This window comes from Nansenia antarctica (assembly GCF_963989245.1).
Source record: "Nansenia antarctica genome assembly, chromosome: 5".
NCBI lineage: Eukaryota > Metazoa > Chordata > Actinopteri > Argentiniformes > Microstomatidae > Nansenia > Nansenia antarctica.
Genome location: NC_137690.1, coordinates 7,444,381 through 7,461,849, shown reverse-complemented (window position 1 = coordinate 7,461,849; position 17,469 = coordinate 7,444,381). Strand labels below are relative to the sequence as shown.

Genomic DNA, 17,469 nt, shown 5'->3' with positions numbered 1-17,469 from the left:
ATGCTGTTGGCCAGTAACGTGCAGTGAGGTCATTGGCTGGGTAGGCAGTGAGCTATTAAAAAAAAATCATGCGATTAACGCAGCAGCCAGACTTCAAATGGCATAGCGCATACTATAAAGGCAATCAATAGCCCTTATATCTTTTAACGCAGGCTCAAAACTCACTTCTTCAAGAAGTAGGCCTACTACCAGAATCCTCCCTGTTAGGCACCTATTGTATTGTTAGTTTGCTATTCTCCTCTATGCTATTGCTATGCTATATTGCTATACTGTATTTTTTGTTTGCTATTCTTCATTTTGCCTTAAAAAAGTAGTACACTCCTACGTTAAATGCAATTATTGTAAGTCGCTTTGAATAAAAGCGTCGGCTAAATGATGGTCAAAAATGTCATGTATTGTTATCTCATAACTACACATAGCGTAGCGCAACAGCCTGTATGGCATGGCCTACATTCACCTGCATCTCAACAGGATTTACAGCAGCACGCAAAACAGCTCAATGACAATATAAATTCACCTGCATCAACAACACAGGACACAGGATCCACACAGCCAGTCCTTTTTTTGTACCATTCCGTTTGAAATGTTCGTACAATCTTCTGTCCCTTCCTTTGGGTTAATTGAGGTCAGGTGTTGCCCTCCCATTTTCAATCACATTTCGTTTTTTGCTCAAAACTGAAGGTTGAAAATATTTTTAACTGTTGGATATCCATGATGCTGTTCGCAAGTTAGCTGGGGAAATGTAGAACCGTGGCGCGAACAGCAGAGGAATGCCGCTACGGCAAGCCAAACGCAAACTGTCAATCATGCTGTCAGAGGCAGCCTGCACGGTGCCTCAACGTCCATCAATGAAGACAATGTGAGAACAGACTACGCATGCGCAAACCTACGAAACCGTTGGTCTATCACTTCGCATAGCACAGAGGCTCTGCCTCAGCCTCTCGCCAGCAATCAGCTAGCTTTGGGAACGCTCCTGGTGCCAGGGCATGCATTATATTTTTAAAACAACACATTTTACATCATTTATTTTTATTTTAACAACATTTTAACACATTAAAGTTAAGAATAATGAGTAAAAAAAATAAAAATATATATATATATTTTTGAGATAAAAAAATAATAAAAAAATATTTTAAAAAGACTGATATTCTTTTTCTTTCTTAAATGCCTGGGTGAGGCACTGCCTACCCTGCCTCACCTGACTGCACGCCACTGCTGTTGGCATTATGTATGTTTATGTGAGCGGTAAAATGATGTGTGTGCGCGCTGGGGAGGGGGCAACACGTCCAGGCCCAGGGGCCCATTTTTTCATAATCCGTCTACGACAGGAAGTCAACAGCTATTCACCAACATGAGGCCTGTTGAGGTGGTAGAGGCACGTTGTGAAATACACATGTAATTATGTCAACAATAGATAGATACAACTTTGTCATTGACAAGAGTGCAAGTACTAAGACAACAAATCATAATTTGGCATCCAACCAGAGTTAGAATTGCAAATAGTGGCATGAGCCCTGGAGAAAGTCAACAATAACAAACTTTTGTGTAGGATACCTCAGTTTTTACCCTTCGTTTACTTACCTTCGTTTCATGTAAATCACAGACATAGAAAGCAAACATTTCAAAAAGCTCTAACTTGAAAACAAATCCACAAAGTCACGGTAAAAAATATATTTATTCAAAATGTTAAAAACAACAGCAGCAACAACAACTTTCTGCAACAGCAGCAACAACAAATGTGCCTTAGTGTTTGGCACAGAAGACAGTAGTGGCCCATCAGCCTATACAGGGGTGCAAACTGATGACAACATTTTCCTGAAAACGGAAAGGAAACGAACATTGCGCGGCTAACCTTAGCGGATTACATTACTTCGTCGACGTGGGTGCTAGCAGAGAACTTTTTATTAAAAAATGTATATATGTAATTATTGTCAGGTAAACAGCAACCCTGGTTGGTTGGATAGTGAGTGTGTGTGTGTGTGTGTGTGAGCCTTTAGGTCAGTGTGTATGCGAGAGGCGCTGCTCCGGCGAGCCTCTTCAGCAGGCTGAGGAGGTAGCGCGTGCGCGGGCCCTGGCACTCCCTCACGGCGGGGCACACCTGAGCCAGGTACCTCCCCACCCCCCGCGCCGCCTCCAGGTCCTCCAGCAGCCTCACCAGCCGCAGGTCTCCCCACCCCCCCGCCACCTCCCGGGCCGGGTGGGCCTGCAGGGCTGCGGCCAGCCTCGCTCCCAGGGAGAGAGGCTGGTCCTGGGCCTGGAGGGAGAGCACGGGCGCCCCCCTCTCCTTCAGGTAGCAGGCCAGCAGGCAGGCCAGCAGGCAGGAGCAGGTCTCCAGGAAGGGCAGGTCCCTGACCTCCGACCCCTGGGCCTCCAGGGCCGAGTCTCCCGCCAGGGCGCTGCGGCGGAGCTCCTTCCTCAGCGTTGCCGTGGCGACCAGGTCCAGCGCCGTGCAGCCGTTCCCGTCCCTCTGCTGCAGCAGGGAGGAGCCTGTGGGGAGGGAGAGGGGAGTTCAACTTTGACCTTTCCCCACCCCCCGAGAGTTCAACATACTGTACAGCAGTAACTGACCACTTCAATGCACCCCCCAGCCGCCCCCACCACCGCCACCCGTTTCCAATTTTGGGTGGACAAATTGTATTAGAATATTTAATTTGTTATCTCGAGACCATCTTGTGAATACAGAGGTAATGTGGAATGGAATGTTCCGCAGCCTTGTCCTCAACGTGAGCTTGCGGTCTGAGAATTTGGGGCTGATCAGAGCCCAGCATCCAGCCAGCTGAGCACCAGTGATAATATCATGGCACACACACACACCAGCGCTGACAAGCAGCCAAGCTGAGCAGCAACATTAGCAAATAAGGCGGAAGAGAAATTGCATGGGTCAATGAGAGGACACTGCAACAGATATAAATAGTGCATGAACGAACACACACGAACACACACACACACACACACACACGAACACACACCAGCTGTTTACCCCCAGGGCGACCGAGACAGGGCTTTATATCTCATTGCTCTGCTAACGTATGCTGACACCATTAACACATTAACTGGTTACTCCACATTCACACAGTGACATACAGTGCCATCGGAAAGTATTCAGACACCTTCCTTCACCTTGTCCACATTTTGTTAAAGTAAAACATAATTTGCCATCAATCCACACACAATGCTCCAGAATGACATTGTTATTTATTTATTTATATATATAAAACTAACGACAATAAGCTGTTCATTTTCTTATCACAAGGCCAGATAAAATGTCTAGTTTAGTTTATTATATCGAGGACAATCCAAATACATGAACCATATAAAATACAGTAAAAAAGGCAGCGTTAGCCTAGTCGGCAAATTTTCAGCTGAAACATTTTCCTTCCTACATTCTAACTTTCTCTTTTGTCTGTGTGGAAGAAGAAAAGCCATTTCCAGTGGCGGTCGGGCGGGCGGTCACGGCTAAACCCACGTGGCCCGATGTGTGGAGCAGAGTCAAGTGCGAGTCCCTTGTTTGCTTCTCCTAGACAGGGGGGCAACACAGTCTAAAAAACACTGCCGGCTTTCACTTAAAAACAAAAAGAGGCTTGCGAAACAACAATGTCTAAAGCCAGGAAGGACAATCGTTTGTATGTGTGTTTATGCAAAAAATCACCAGATATTCTATTCTATAATATATAAAAAAGAAAATCACCTATTCTAAAACAACTACTGCCATCGCCACTCCGAGCCTTGTCCCTTTAAGACTGCCTGACGTCACCGCTATTGTGACTCGCGGAGAGAGAGAGGACCTTGCAAACTATCAAGTGTCTCTGTCTCCCACAGCCTGCTGAGCACCTGTGTGACATCACGTGGCGTCAGGTACCGGAGAGAGAGAGAGAGGGAGGGAGAGGGAGGTCAATCCTCAGCCACCGGCGAGTGCTTTGTGCTCGAGCGACAACAAGTCGATCTGCATAAATCGTGGCTTTAATCGACATCCACTTTTACATTAGCGGGGGAACGTACAATGCAGAGGTCAGCACCGGGGTGGCCGTCAAGGATGGAAGAGCCGCAGGTTTTGATCGAAGCGGCTTGAGAGAGAGAAAACTAGTTAGAGAGAGAGAAATGGATAGTGAAAGAGAATGTGAGAGAGTAGAGATGGATAGAGAGAGAGAGAGAGAGAGCGATAGAGAGAGAGAACAACAGAGAGAGAGAGGGTAGAGAGAGCGAGAGAGAGAGAGAGAGAGAGAACAACAGAGAGAGAGAGGGTAGAGAGAGCGAGAGAGAGAGAGAGAGAGAGAGAGAAAAGTTCCTCACAGTAAGTCACAATAACCAAACACTCCATGCTGATTAGGCCTTGCCGGTAAAGCCATTGAGCAGGAGTGTTTGTGGAGTGTGTGAGGTCAGCCTCGGCCTTCGGGCGGCTGAAGTATCAGCCAGGTCTATCGACTCCCAACAGCAGAGGGAAAAACTGTTTCGCCAAGCAGACAAAGGCAAGGTGAACCTTGGGAGAGAAGCTTTTTGTGTGTTTTTTTTATTCACAACGCTGCATTCTCTGGGCCTTTTCTGTGACAGGGTACAACCTTGGGGCTCTGTCTGTCTGTCTCCCTCTCCCACCTCTCCTAAAAGGAAATACTTTCTCTCTTCAGGCAATACAACACAGGCACACCTGAAGTGTCTTTCACATTTTCTAAGTTATGCATTTTTTCATCCTCCCCTGTCTACCAGTCTCTCTCTCCCCCCTGTCTACCAGTCTCTCTCCCCCCCCTGTCTACCAGTCTCTCTCCCCCCCCTGTCTACCAGTCTCTCTCTCCCCCCTGTCTACCAGTCTCTCTCTCCCCCCCCTGTCTACCAGTCTCTCTCCCCCCCCTGTCTACCAGTCTCTCTCCCCCCCCTGTCTACCAGTCTCTCCCCCCCCCTGTCTACCAGTCTCTCTCTCCCCCCCCTGTCTACCAGTCTCTCTCCCCCCCTGTCTACCAGTCTCTCTCCCCCCTGTCTACCAGTCTCTCTCCCCCCCCTGTCTACCAGTCTCTCCCCCCCTGTCTACCAGTCTCTCTCTCCCCCCTGTCTACCAGTCTCTCTCCCCCCCCTGTCTACCAGTCTCTCTCCCCCCCCTGTCTACCAGTCTCTCTCTCTCCCCCTGTCTACCAGTCTCTCTCCCCCCCTGTCTACCAGTCTCTCTCTCCCCCCCTGTCTACCAGTCTCTCTCCCCCCTGTCTACCAGTCTCTCTCTCCCCCCCTGTCTACCAGTCTCTCTCCCCCCTGTCTACCAGTCTCTCTCTCCCCCCCTGTCTACCAGTCTCTCTCCCCCCTGTCTACCAGTCTCTCTCTCTCCCCCCTGTCTACCAGTCTCTCTCTCTCCCCCCTGTCTACCAGTCTCTCTCCCCCCCCTGTCTACCAGTCTCTCTCTCTCCCCCCTGTCTACCAGTCTCTCTCCCCCCCCTGTCTACCAGTCTCTCTCCCCCTGTCTACCAGTCTCTCTCCCCCCCTGTCTACCAGTCTCTCTCTCCCCCCCTGTCTACCAGTCTCTCTCCTCCCCCCCTCTCTACCAGTCTCTCTCCCCCCCCTGTCTACCAGTCTCTCTCCCCCCCTGTCTACCAGTCTCTCTCCCCCCCTGTCTACCAGTCTCTCTCCCCCCTGTCTACCAGTCTCTCTCCCCCCCTGTCTACCAGTCTCTCTCCTCCCCCCCTCTCTACCAGTCTCTCTCCCCCCCCTGTCTACCAGTCTCTCTCCCCCCCTGTCTACCAGTCTCTCTCCCCCCCTGTCTACCAGTCTCTCTCCCCCCTGTCTACCAGTCTCTCTCCCCCCCCTGTCTACCAGTCTCTCTCCCCCCCTGTCTACCAGTCTCTCTCCCCCCCCTGTCTGCCAGTCTCTCTCCTCCCCCTGTCTACCAGTCTCTCTCCCCCCCTGTCTGCCAGTCTCTCTCTCTCCCCCCTGTCTGCCAGTCTCTCTCTCTCCCCCCTGTCTACCAGTCTCTCTCTCCCCCCTGTCTACCAGTCTCTCTCCCCCCTGTCTACCAGTCTCTCTCCCCCCCTGTCTACCAGTCTCTCTCTCCCCCCCTGTCTACCAGTCTCTCTCCCCCCTGTCTACCAGTCTCTCTCCCCCCTGTCTACCAGTCTCTCTCCCCCCCCCTGTCTACCAGTCTCTCTCCCCCCCTGTCTACCAGTCTCTCTCCCCCCCCTGTCTGCCAGTCTCTCTCTCCTCCCCCGTCTACCAGTCTCTCTCCCCCTGTCTACCAGTCTCTCTCCCCCCTGTCTACCAGTCTCTCTCCCCCCCCCTGTCTACCAGTCTCTCTCCCCCCCTGTCTACCAGTCTCTCTCCCCCCCTGTCTACCAGTCTCTCTCCTCCCCCCTGTCTACCAGTCTCTCTCTCCCCCCCTGTCTACCAGTCTCTCTCTCCCCCCCTGTCTACCAGTCTCTCTCTCCCCTGTCTACCAGTCTCTCCCCCCCCCTGTCTACCAGTCTTTCTCCCCCCCTGTCTACCAGTCTCTCTCTCCCCCTGTCTACCAGTCTCTCTCTCCCCCCCCTGTCTACCAGTCTCTCTCTCCCCCCTGTCTACCAGTCTCTCTCTCCCCCCTGTCTACCAGTCTCTCTCTCCCCCCTGTCTACCAGTCTCTCTCTCCCCCCCTGTCTACCAGTCTCTCTCTCCCCCCCCTGTCTACCAGTCTCTCTCCCCCCTGTCTACCAGTCTCCCCCCCCCCCTGTCTACCAGTCTCTCTCTCCCCCTGTCTACCAGTCTCTCTCCCCCCCTGTCTACCAGTCTCTCTCCCCCCCCTGTCTACCAGTCTCTCTCCCCCCCCTGTCTACCAGTCTCTCTCTCCCCCTGTCTACCAGTCTCTCTCTCCCCCCCCTGTCTACCAGTCTCTCTCTCCCCCCTGTCTACCAGTCTCTCTCTCCCCCCTGTCTACCAGTCTCTCTCCCCCCCCTGTCTACCAGTCTCTCTCTCCCCCCTGTCTACCAGTCTCTCTCTCCCCCCCTGTCTACCAGTCTCTCTCCCCCCCCTGTCTACCAGTCTCTCTCTCCCCCCCCTGTCTACCAGTCTCTCTCCCCCCCTGTCTACCAGTCTCTCTCCCCCCCTGTCTACCAGTCTCTCTCTCCCCCCCTGTCTACCAGTCTCTCTCCCCCCTGTCTACCAGTCTCTCTCCCCCCTGTCTACCAGTCTCTCTCCCCCCCTGTCTACCAGTCTCTCTCCCCCCTGTCTACCAGTCTCTCTCCCCCCTGTCTACCAGTCTCTCTCCCCCCTGTCTACCAGTCTCTCTCTCCCCCCTGTCTACCAGTCTCTCTCCCCCCCTGTCTACCAGTCTCTCTCCCCCCCCCCCTGTCTACCAGTCTCTCTCTCCCCCCTGTCTACCAGTCTCTCTCTCCCCCCTGTCTACCAGTCTCTCTCCCCCCTGTCTGCCAGTCTCTCTCTCCCCCCCTGTCTACCAGTCTCTCTCCCCCCCTGTCTACCAGTCTCTCTCTCCCCCCCCTGTCTACCAGTCTCTCTCCCCCCCTGTCTACCAGTCTCTCTCCCCCCCTGTCTACCAGTCTCTCTCCCCCCCCTGTCTACCAGTCTCTCCCCCCCTGTCTACCAGTCTCTCTCTCCCCCCTGTCTACCAGTCTCTCTCCCCCCCTGTCTACCAGTCTCTCTCTCCCCCCTGTCTACCAGTCTCTCTCTCCCCCCTGTCTACCAGTCTCTCTCTCCCCCCCCTGTCTACCAGTCTCTCTCCCCCCCTGTCTGCCAGTCTCTCTCTCTCCCCCCCTGTCTACCAGTCTCTCCTCCCCCCTGTCTACCAGTCTCTCTCTCCCCCCTGTCTACCAGTCTCTCTCCCCCCTGTCTACCAGTCTCTCTCCCCCCTGTCTACCAGTCTCTCTCCCCCTGTCTACCAGTCTCTCTCCCCCCTGTCTACCAGTCTCTCTCTCCCCCCTGTCTACCAGTCTCTCTCCCCCCCTGTCTACCAGTCTCTCTCTCCTCCCCTGTCTACCAGTCTCTCTCCCCCCCTGTCTACCAGTCTCTCTCCCCCCCCTGTCTACCAGTCTCTCTCCCCCCCCTGTCTGCCAGTCTCTCTCTCCCCCCTGTCTACCAGTCTCTCTCTCCCCCTGTCTACCAGTCTCTCTCTCCCCCCCTGTCTACCAGTCTCTCTCCTCCCCTGTCTACCAGTCTCTCTCCTCCCCTGTCTACCAGTCTCTCTCCCCCCCTGTCTACCAGTCTCTCTCCTCCCCTGTCTACCAGTCTCTCTCCTCCCCTGTCTACCAGTCTCTCTCCTCCCCTGTCTACCAGTCTCTCTCCCCCCCCTGTCTACCAGTCTCTCTCCCCCCCTGTCTACCAGTCTCTCTCTCCCCCCCTGTCTACCAGTCTCTCCCCCCCCTGTCTACCAGTCTCTCTCTCCCCCCCTGTCTACCAGTCTCTCTCTCCCCCCTGTCTACCAGTCTCTCTCCCCCCTGTCTACCAGTCTCTCTCTCCCCCCCTGTCTACCAGTCTCTCTCCCCCCCCTGTCTACCAGTCTCTCTCCCCCCCTGTCTACCAGTCTCTCTCTCCCCCCCTGTCTACCAGTCTCTCTCTCCCCCTGTCTACCAGTCTCTCTCCTCCCCCCTGTCTACCAGTCTCTCTCCCCCCTGTCTACCAGTCTCTCTCCTCCCCTGTCTACCAGTCTCTCTCTCCCCCCCTGTCTACCAGTCTCTCTCTCCCCCCCTGTCTACCAGTCTCTCTCTCCCCCCCTGTCTACCAGTCTCTCTCTCCCCCCCTGTCTACCAGTCTCTCTCTCCCCCCCTGTCTACCAGTCTCTCTCCCCCCCCTGTCTACCAGTCTCTCTCTCCCCCCCTGTCTACCAGTCTCTCTCCCCCCCTGTCTACCAGTCTCTCTCTCCCCCCTGTCTGCCAGTCTCTCTCTCCCCCCTGTCTACCAGTCTCTCTCCCCCCTGTCTACCAGTCTCTCTCCCCCCCTGTCTGCCAGTCTCTCTCTCCCCCCTGTCTACCAGTCTCTCTCCCCCTGTCTACCAGTCTCTCTCTCCCCCCCTGTCTACCAGTCTCTCTCCCCCCCTGTCTACCAGTCTCTCTCCCCCCTGTCTACCAGTCTCTCTCCCCCCTGTCTACCAGTCTCTCTCTCCCCCCCTGTCTACCAGTCTCTCTCTCCCCCCTGTCTACCAGTCTCTCTCTCTCCCCCCTGTCTACCAGTCTCTCTCCCCCCCTGTCTACCAGTCTCTCTCTCCCCCCCTGTCTACCAGTCTCTCTCTCCCCCCCTGTCTACCAGTCTCTCTCTCTCCCCCCTGTCTACCAGTCTCTCTCTCCCCCCCTGTCTACCAGTCTCTCTCCCCCCCCTGTCTACCAGTCTCTCTCCCCCCCTGTCTACCAGTCTCTCTCTCCCCCCTGTCTACCAGTCTCTCTCTCTCCCCCCTGTCTACCAGTCTCTCCCCCCCCTGTCTACCAGTCTCTCTCCCCTCCTGTCTACCAGTCTCTCTCCCCCCCTGTCTACCAGTCTCTCTCCCCCCCTGTCTACCAGTCTCTCTCCCCCCCTCTCTACCAGTCTCTCTCCCCCCCCTGTCTACCAGTCTCTCTCCCCCCTGTCTACCAGTCTCTCTCCCCCCCTCTCTACCAGTCTCTCTCCCCCCCTCTCTACCAGTCCCCCCCCCCCCTGCCTATATGGTCACCAGTAGAACTTGATGAATGTGAGCGGTGAGCAGACCTCCCTCCCAGTGGACCCCGGAACCAGCCGCTGCCTAACTCTCCACAATGGTCCATGAAACACACATCTGTCAGTGCTTTACCTCACACCTCTCGTACTGGCGCACACACTTACTTACACACACACACACACACACACGTGTACGTACACACACACGTTGTGAGTGGCCAGGGCTTGGTATGATATTGGCGGCTGCATCATGGAGAGTGATTGAAGTGAGTCCAGGTATTGGCACGACGTGGCAGATATGCTGCTCTGGAGATACATAAAACACCTGGGGGATTACACGTGAGGAAGGGTAATTACGCTCCTGTAGGTGTGTGTGTGTGTGTGTGTGTGTGTGCTCAGGCTTGCACTCTGAGGGGGCAGAGAGGGGGAATTCACACGCCTTGTTCATGCTACCGTTGCCTGCACCAGCTACATGCAGCCTGACTGACTGCCCCCCCCCAAACACACACACACACACAGTTCACACAGATGGAGCAGGCAGCCCTCTGGCCTTTAGAGGGCAGGCAAAGACAAGGAATATAAAAGCGAGAGGAGAGTGGAGGAGGGGAGGGCTTGCTCCACCCCCACCACCCACCCCTCTCTCTCTGTCTCTTTCTCTCCATCCCTCTCTCTCTCTCTCTAGTCTGGAGTGAGAGCAGAGGCAGACAGGCAGGGATGCAGCAACACTGTAAACATCCCTGTCTCTCTTTCCCCTTCCGCCTGACAGAGACGCATCACACACACACACACACACGCTCACACAGTCATCTGACCACAGAAAACAAAGAACATACTGTAGCCTACACATCCAAATATCCTAAAGCGTCTAGAGTAATTTTTCCTTGTCTCCTCTAACACACACACACACACACACACACACACACACACACACACACACACACACACACACACACACACAGATCTAAAACAACTGGGTGGGCCTAAGCATTACCCTATAGGGTAGTGTGTAGGGCCTATAGGGTAGTGTGTAGGTCTATAGGGTAGTGTGTAGGTCTATAGGGTAGTGTGTAGGGCCTATAGGGTAGTGTGTAGGGTCTATAGGGTAGTGTGTAGGTCTATAGGGTAGTGTGTAGGGTCTATAGGGTAGTGTGTAGGGTCTATAGGGTAGTGTGTAGGTCTATGGGGTAGTGTGTAGGTCTATAGGGTAGTGTGTAGGGTCTATAGGGTAGTGTGTAGGGTCTATAGGGTAGTGTGTAGGTCTATAGGGTAGTGTGTAGGTCTATAGGGTAGTGTGTAGGTCTATAGGGTAGTGTGTAGGGTCTATAGGGTAGTGTGTAGGTCTATAGGGTAGTGTGTAGGCCTATAGGGTAGAGTGTAGGGCCTATAGGGTAGTGTGTAGGGCCTATAGGGTAGTGTGTAGGTCTATAGGGTAGTGTGTAGGGCCTATAGGGTAGTGTGTAGGTCTATAGGGTAGTGTGTAGGTCTATAGGGTAGTGTGTAGGTCTATAGGGTAGTGTGTAGGTCTATAGGGTAGTGTGTAGGGTCTATAGGGTAGTGTGTAGGGCCTATAGGGTAGTGTGTAGGTCTATAGGGTAGTGTGTAGGTCTATAGGGTAGTGTGTAGGCCTATAGGGTAGTGTGTAGGCCTATAGGGTAGTGTGTAGGTCTATAGGGTAGTGTGTAGGTCTATAGGGTAGTGTGTAGGGTCTATAGGGTAGTGTGTAGGGCCTATAGGGTAGTGCGTAGGGCCTATAGGGTAGTGTGCAGGTCTATAGGGTAGTGTGTAGGTCTATAGGGTAGTGTGTAGGTCTATAGGGTAGTGTGTAGGGTCTATAGGGTAGTGTGTAGGGCCTATAGGGTAGTGTGTAGGGTCTATAGGGTAGTGTGTAGGTCTATAGGGTAGTGTGTAGGTCTATAGGGTAGTGTGCAGGTCTATAGGGTAGTGTGTAGGTCTATAGGGTAGTGTGCAGGTCTATAGGGTAGTGTGCAGGTCTATAGGGTAGTGTGTAGGTCTATAGGGTAGTGTGCAGGTCTATAGGGTAGTGTGTAGGTCTATAGGGTAGTGTGCAGGTCTATAGGGTAGTGTGTAAGTCTATAGGGTAGTGTGTAGGTCTATAGGGTAGTGTGTAGGTCTATAGGGTAGTGTGTAAGTCTATAGGGTAGTGTGTAGGTCTATAGGGTAGTGTGTAGGTCTATAGGGTAGTGTGTAGGTCTATAGGGTAGTGTGTAGGTCTATAGGGTAGTGTGTAGGGCCTATAGGGTAGTGTGTAGGCCTATAGGGTAGTGTGTAGGTCTATAGGGTAGTGTGTAAGTCTATAGGGTAGTGTGTAGGTCTATAGGGTAGTGTGTAGGTCTATAGGGTAGTGTGTAGGTCTATAGGGTAGTGTGTAGGGCCTATAGGGTAGTGTGTAGGGTCTATAGGGTAGTGTGTAGGTCTATAGGGTAGGGTCTATAGGGTAGTGTGTAGGGCCTATAGGGTAGTGTGTAGGTCTATAGGGTAGTGTGTAGGGTCTATAGGGTAGTGTGTAGGGCCTATAGGGTAGTGTCTAGGTCTATAGGGTAGTGTGTAGGGCCTATAGGGTAGTGTGTAGGTCTATAGGGTAGTGTGTAGGTCTATAGGGTAGTGTGTAGGTCTATAGGGTAGTGTGTAGGCCTATAGGGTAGTGTGTAGACTGACAGGGTAGTGTGTAGGCATTGTCTGTGGGCTTGTGTGTAGGCTTGCAGGGTGGTGTGTAGGCTTGCAGGGTGGTGTGTAGGCTTGCAGGGTGGTGTGTAGGCTTGCAGGGTGGTGTGTAGGCGTGTGTGTGGAGGCTTGCAGGGTGGTGTGTTGGTGGAGATAGCGAGTGATGTCCGGCCTGCAGGGGCCTCACCCACACAGCGGCCTGGGCAGACAGAGATTACAGGCAGATTACAGGGTGGTCGGGGGGGCACGGCTCCAGAGATTACAGGCAGATTAGAGAGCGGAGAGGGCGGGGGGGGTCATGGCCATGGGAACCCACCGGGGACTTTGTGTAATCCCCTGAAACCACAGAGCAGGCCGCTGGCACTGGGCATCAGCCCCGCAGGTATACCTGCCACACATACACACACACACACACACACGTGTGCGTGCTCGCGTACGGACACACACACGCTTGCTGGCATCCCTCGCCCAAGAGTAAACGCAAGATATAACGGGGTTCTTTTCCCCATCAGGGGAGGGGGGCATTGGTTGTTGAACTTAACAGAACAGCTTACGCTTTGTTTGTATTTGTTCTCCCGACAGAAAGAGCTGTGTGGTCCACTGTAGCGCAGAACTTCTCTTGGAGTCAGAGTTCAAGGTTACGCAGAGAGAGAGAGAGACTTGTAATCACACCAGTCTTTAATAAGGCTGTTGGTCTGTTGTTGTATTAACTCTGCAACCCCACAGCCAGTGGCAGCAGACACGGACACAGGGCTGACCTTGAAAACACCACGCAGTCTTTCAGGGATTCAGGTCTTCAACCTCTCCCATGTTCTGTACACCTTTTACTTGTTATGGGGAGGGAAAGAGAGAGAGAGAGAGAGAAGGATGGAGAGAAAGAGAGAGTGAGAAGGAGAGAGAGAGAGGGAGGAAGAAGAGGATGGAGAGAGAGAGAGAGAAAGAGAGGAGAGCTGCAGTGGAGTTCCTTGGCCTGTGCCTCTCTCTCTCTCTCTTCTAAAAGACCCCCCCTCTGGAGGTAGATGGGGGCGCTGCCAGAAACCTTCAGGACCAAAACGCATCACAGGCTGAAGTATGTAAGCACATCCTTGGAATAAATAGCAGCTCTTACACTCGCAGCCTTGAGAGCACAGGACAAAAAGTGTAGAGTGTAGGGGTCTCAGTGAGAGCAGGGTTCTGAGAGACTACACTCTTCTTCTACTCCATCAGAGAGAGAAGAAATGGATAGAGAGAGAACATGAGAGTGTGTGTATGTATATATATGTTACGGTACATGTGGGAACACGGTACGTGGGAAAACTAGGGTTAGGTGCTAGGGTGCTACGGTTAAGGTTAGGGTTAGGGTTAGGGATAGGGTTAGGGTTAGACATGCCAGCATGTACCAAATCGACGTAGCACCTAACCATAACGCTAGTTTTCCCACATGTACCGTATTCCCACATGTACCGTAACATATACTGTATATACACACACACACACACACACTCTTGTTCTCTCTCTATCCATTTAGAGAGAGAGAGAGAGAGAGAGAGAGAGAGAGAGAGAGAGAGAGAGAATATGGATGGATAGAGAGAGATAGTAGAGATGGATGGATAGAGAGAGATAGTAGAGATGGATGGATGGAGAGAGAGTAGATATGGATGGATAGAGAGAGTAGAGATGGATAGAGACAGATGAGTACAGTATATGGTGTAGACATTGCAGTCACCCCCCTTGAACCCTGAGGTTCCAATCTTGACAAACACCTTACAAAACACCTAATCATTAATTAGGTCAATTATAATTAAAATAATTAATTGATTAAAATAGGAATTATTAATTCCTAATAAAGTAATTTCCTCAACCTAACAGAACAGAGACAAGCAGGAGAGAGTGGGAGGAAAAGCCCCCTACTGACATGTGACTTCCTAACAACACAGCAGTGCTCATCTCCGGAGGGGTTATCGGTTCAAGTCCCAGCAGGGACAAATAGGACCGACTGAGCGCACCCTGAGCCATCGCTAACCCTAACCCACCATCATCTTTAGATTAGATTCAACTATTTGTTGTCAGAATACAACTACTATACGACAAAAAATGCAGTTTAGTATCCAACTTAAGATATCCGCCATTTTGGGAAAAAAAGAGCAGAGCAAAGGACCCCGGCGAGGCGCGTGCGGGTGTCTGCAGCTCTGCCCGAGTGAATGTGTGACACCCCAGCGCCAGCAGGAGTCTGAGGGGACCCTGTTGTTTCCTGTGCCGCCGAACCGATGACGCCTTTCAGCTCCAAACGCATTAATTCAGTAAAACTCTGAGGGATTGGCTGGGTGAGAGAGAGGGAGGAAGGGGGGGGGGGGGGGGGCAGGGCAGAGAGAGGGAGAGGTGGAGAGGGGGGACGTGGAGAGGGAGAGGGGGGGGGAGAGCAGGAGGCAGAGCTGATGAATGTGGCTGGTGTGACTAACACAAACACACAGCAGCGGAAGAGACGTTGTGTAACTCTCAACTGTCCTCAATTAAAACAGCTTATAGAATAGGACTTGGGGAAAGCGCGCGCGCGGGCGCACACACACACGCACCCCCCCTCACACACACACTTCACTGTGACTGACTTGGGTGTACAAAGGTCCACAACCTGAACAACTTTGCAGTCGTGTTGTTGCCGGGGGCCTAACAGAGAGACTGGGTTTCGGGGGGGGGGCCCCGTCTCAAACCGACCGGGTCTGCCTACTAACGTGGGCGGCTGTATGGAGCTGACGCCACCAGAGATTAGGGGGGGGGGGGGGTAGGGGGGGTGGGCGCGGGGCGGACGGTGACAGCTTGAAGGCTCTTTTCTTCCTGCCTCCACGCCTCCTCCTCCAGGGGCCGGGCCAGGGCTCCGGGTCATTTTCCATTCCAATCAGGGAGGGACGCTCTGGCCGTCCTGCAAAATTAAACACTCACCCAGCCAGCCAGCCAGCCAGGGAGGGAGCAGGGCGTGGGCACACACACAGACACGGAGCAGGCACACACACACACACACACACACACACAGAGCGGACATCACACACACACACACACACACACACACACACAGAGCGGACATCACACACACACACAGAGCAGACACCACACACACACACACACACACACACACAAACAGACAGGGTCGTGCGGGCCAGCCTTGAGCAGAATAGGGAGCGGGGGGGGGGGGGGGGGGGACCTTACCCTCAGCCATGGCATGCTTTCTCTGCCAGCACCCCAGGGTCGAGGGTGGGGGCCATCCGTTCCTCCTCCTCCTCCTCCTCCTCCTCTCCCACCCCCTCCATCCACCCTCCCTCCCTCCCCCCTAATGGCCTCCGACCAGGGGTGATTATTATGGGGGGGAGAGAAGCCTCCTATTGAGAGGCCTTGCCTGGCTGCCAGTGTCAGTGCTGCCCTCTCTGACCACGGGCTGGCAGCTCAGCCTGGCTGCAGGAAACAAAAACCCTGCACGGGAGAGGGGGGGGGGGCTCCTGGACTTGGAGGGACGTTAGCTTAGCATACGGCAACGTAGAGGGTCTTTATCAAGGCCTAGATGTCAGTTTAGATGTTCTATGTTGTATTTAGTTTATGTTTGCGCATACATAATGTATGGATGATGTTTTGTATTATATACTGTGTGTGCATGTATATGTAGATAGATAGATACAAATGAGGTATAGATTATGTAGGATTTTTCCTTTGTAGTAGAGTGTGTCTAAGCTCTTTCTGAGTGATCCACGATGCGATGTTTGTGTTGTTCAATTGCTGTATTCTTGTGTGAGTGACACTCCACACCCACACTTAACTCTCTATCTGGACTACGGCCAATATAAACAGTACCAACAGGAGTAACAACAATCATCACACAGGTACATTCCTGAGACTTCGTAGACTGAGCCAGGTACATGTCAGACCTGCCAGACGCTGATTTCAGATAAACATAATATCTGGAAAGGAGATGGTGGTAAACTGACCTACAGACAGGCTCTTTTGTTTTTGTTGTATAACAAAAGAAGTGCTTTGAATTTTGTCGTAGTCCTATTGTTCAACTGAATTCGTTTTTCTCAAGCGACAACACATTTTTGGCTGTCAGGGCAACTGAATATATTCAATCTGAGTGAATCACCTGATTGGCCAAACACTTGGTTCCGATGCCCCCCCCCCAACCCCCCTCAGTGGAGGCAGACCAAAGAAGCGTACTTCTTTCTCGCTCCCGCCTCAGGTCGTAGTAGTAGAAGCTACATCTACATCTAGACAGACACAAAGTGTGGTTCTAAGACCGACCAGTCTAGGAGGAGAGTGAGCCGTGTCAAATTAGGAGCAACCTCTCATTACTGCTGCTACTACCCCTGTCAGACCTGGGCCTGCAGGAGCAACACACACACACACACACACACACACACACACACACACACACACACACACACAGATGTCTGCAACCCTGACAGCCCTAATTTACACACTCACACTCGCTTTTCTTCAACTCTCTCCCCCTTTCTTCCCTATTCCCCCATTCTCTCTCTCTCTGTCTCTCTCTCTCTCTCTCTCTCTCTGTCTCTCTCTGTCTCTCTCTCTCTCTCTCGTTTGCGTCTAATTTTACAAACAGCCTTCTTCTGACCTCTTTTAATTTGCTCTTTCTCTCCCGCCGCTCTCTCTCTTCCGTTTCCTCACCGGGACCAAACAATCCCCATCTCATTTATTTTTTGAGGACAGAATATGTACATGTGTTAATGGGAAAGCCGAATCAAATTAACTATAATTAGTCAAACTGGAGAGAGGAGCCGCGCGGCGGCAAGGGCGGCTGGGAGGACGTCTCCCTAGCACGGGAGTCTTGTTCAACGCTGTCTGTCTACCCTGGCCACACACACACACACACACACACACCTAGCCCCCCTCACCCACCCAACCCACCCACCCACCACAGCTCCAGTCATCCCCCTCCTCGTTTTTTTTTGACACACGTCACACTCACTTCAAAGCGCCCGAACAGCGATTGCATGTGGCAAGCAAAACACAACCCAGACACACACACACACAACCATTCCTGTTGTGACAGATTTTCCCACAAACCAGCGTGTGAATTTCACGAGCGGCAAAACCCGACTCTTCTAATCTCCTCAGAGAGACGTTAACACACGTCTTATGAGAGGACGGGTAATGGGCTCGGACAGACAACGAAAGCACAGACACGGAGAGAGGGAACGCTTAGAGGATAGTGTGTGTGTGTGT

At 52.7% G+C, this 17,469-nt stretch overlaps 1 protein-coding gene across 1 annotated transcript in view; it reads right to left on the bottom strand.

Annotated features, from left to right (window-relative positions):
- Positions 1–1,993: 1,993 nt before the first annotated feature.
- slf1 (SMC5-SMC6 complex localization factor 1) overlaps positions 1,994–17,469 on the bottom strand; it is a gene marked incomplete at both ends in the record, with an annotated part of 51,709 nt that continues 36,233 nt past the window's right edge. Inside the window, one exon of the mRNA XM_080531309.1 lies at positions 1,994–2,487. Coding sequence (XP_080387435.1) covers positions 1,994–2,487 — 494 coding nt within the window. The remainder of the gene's footprint in view (positions 2,488–17,469) is intronic.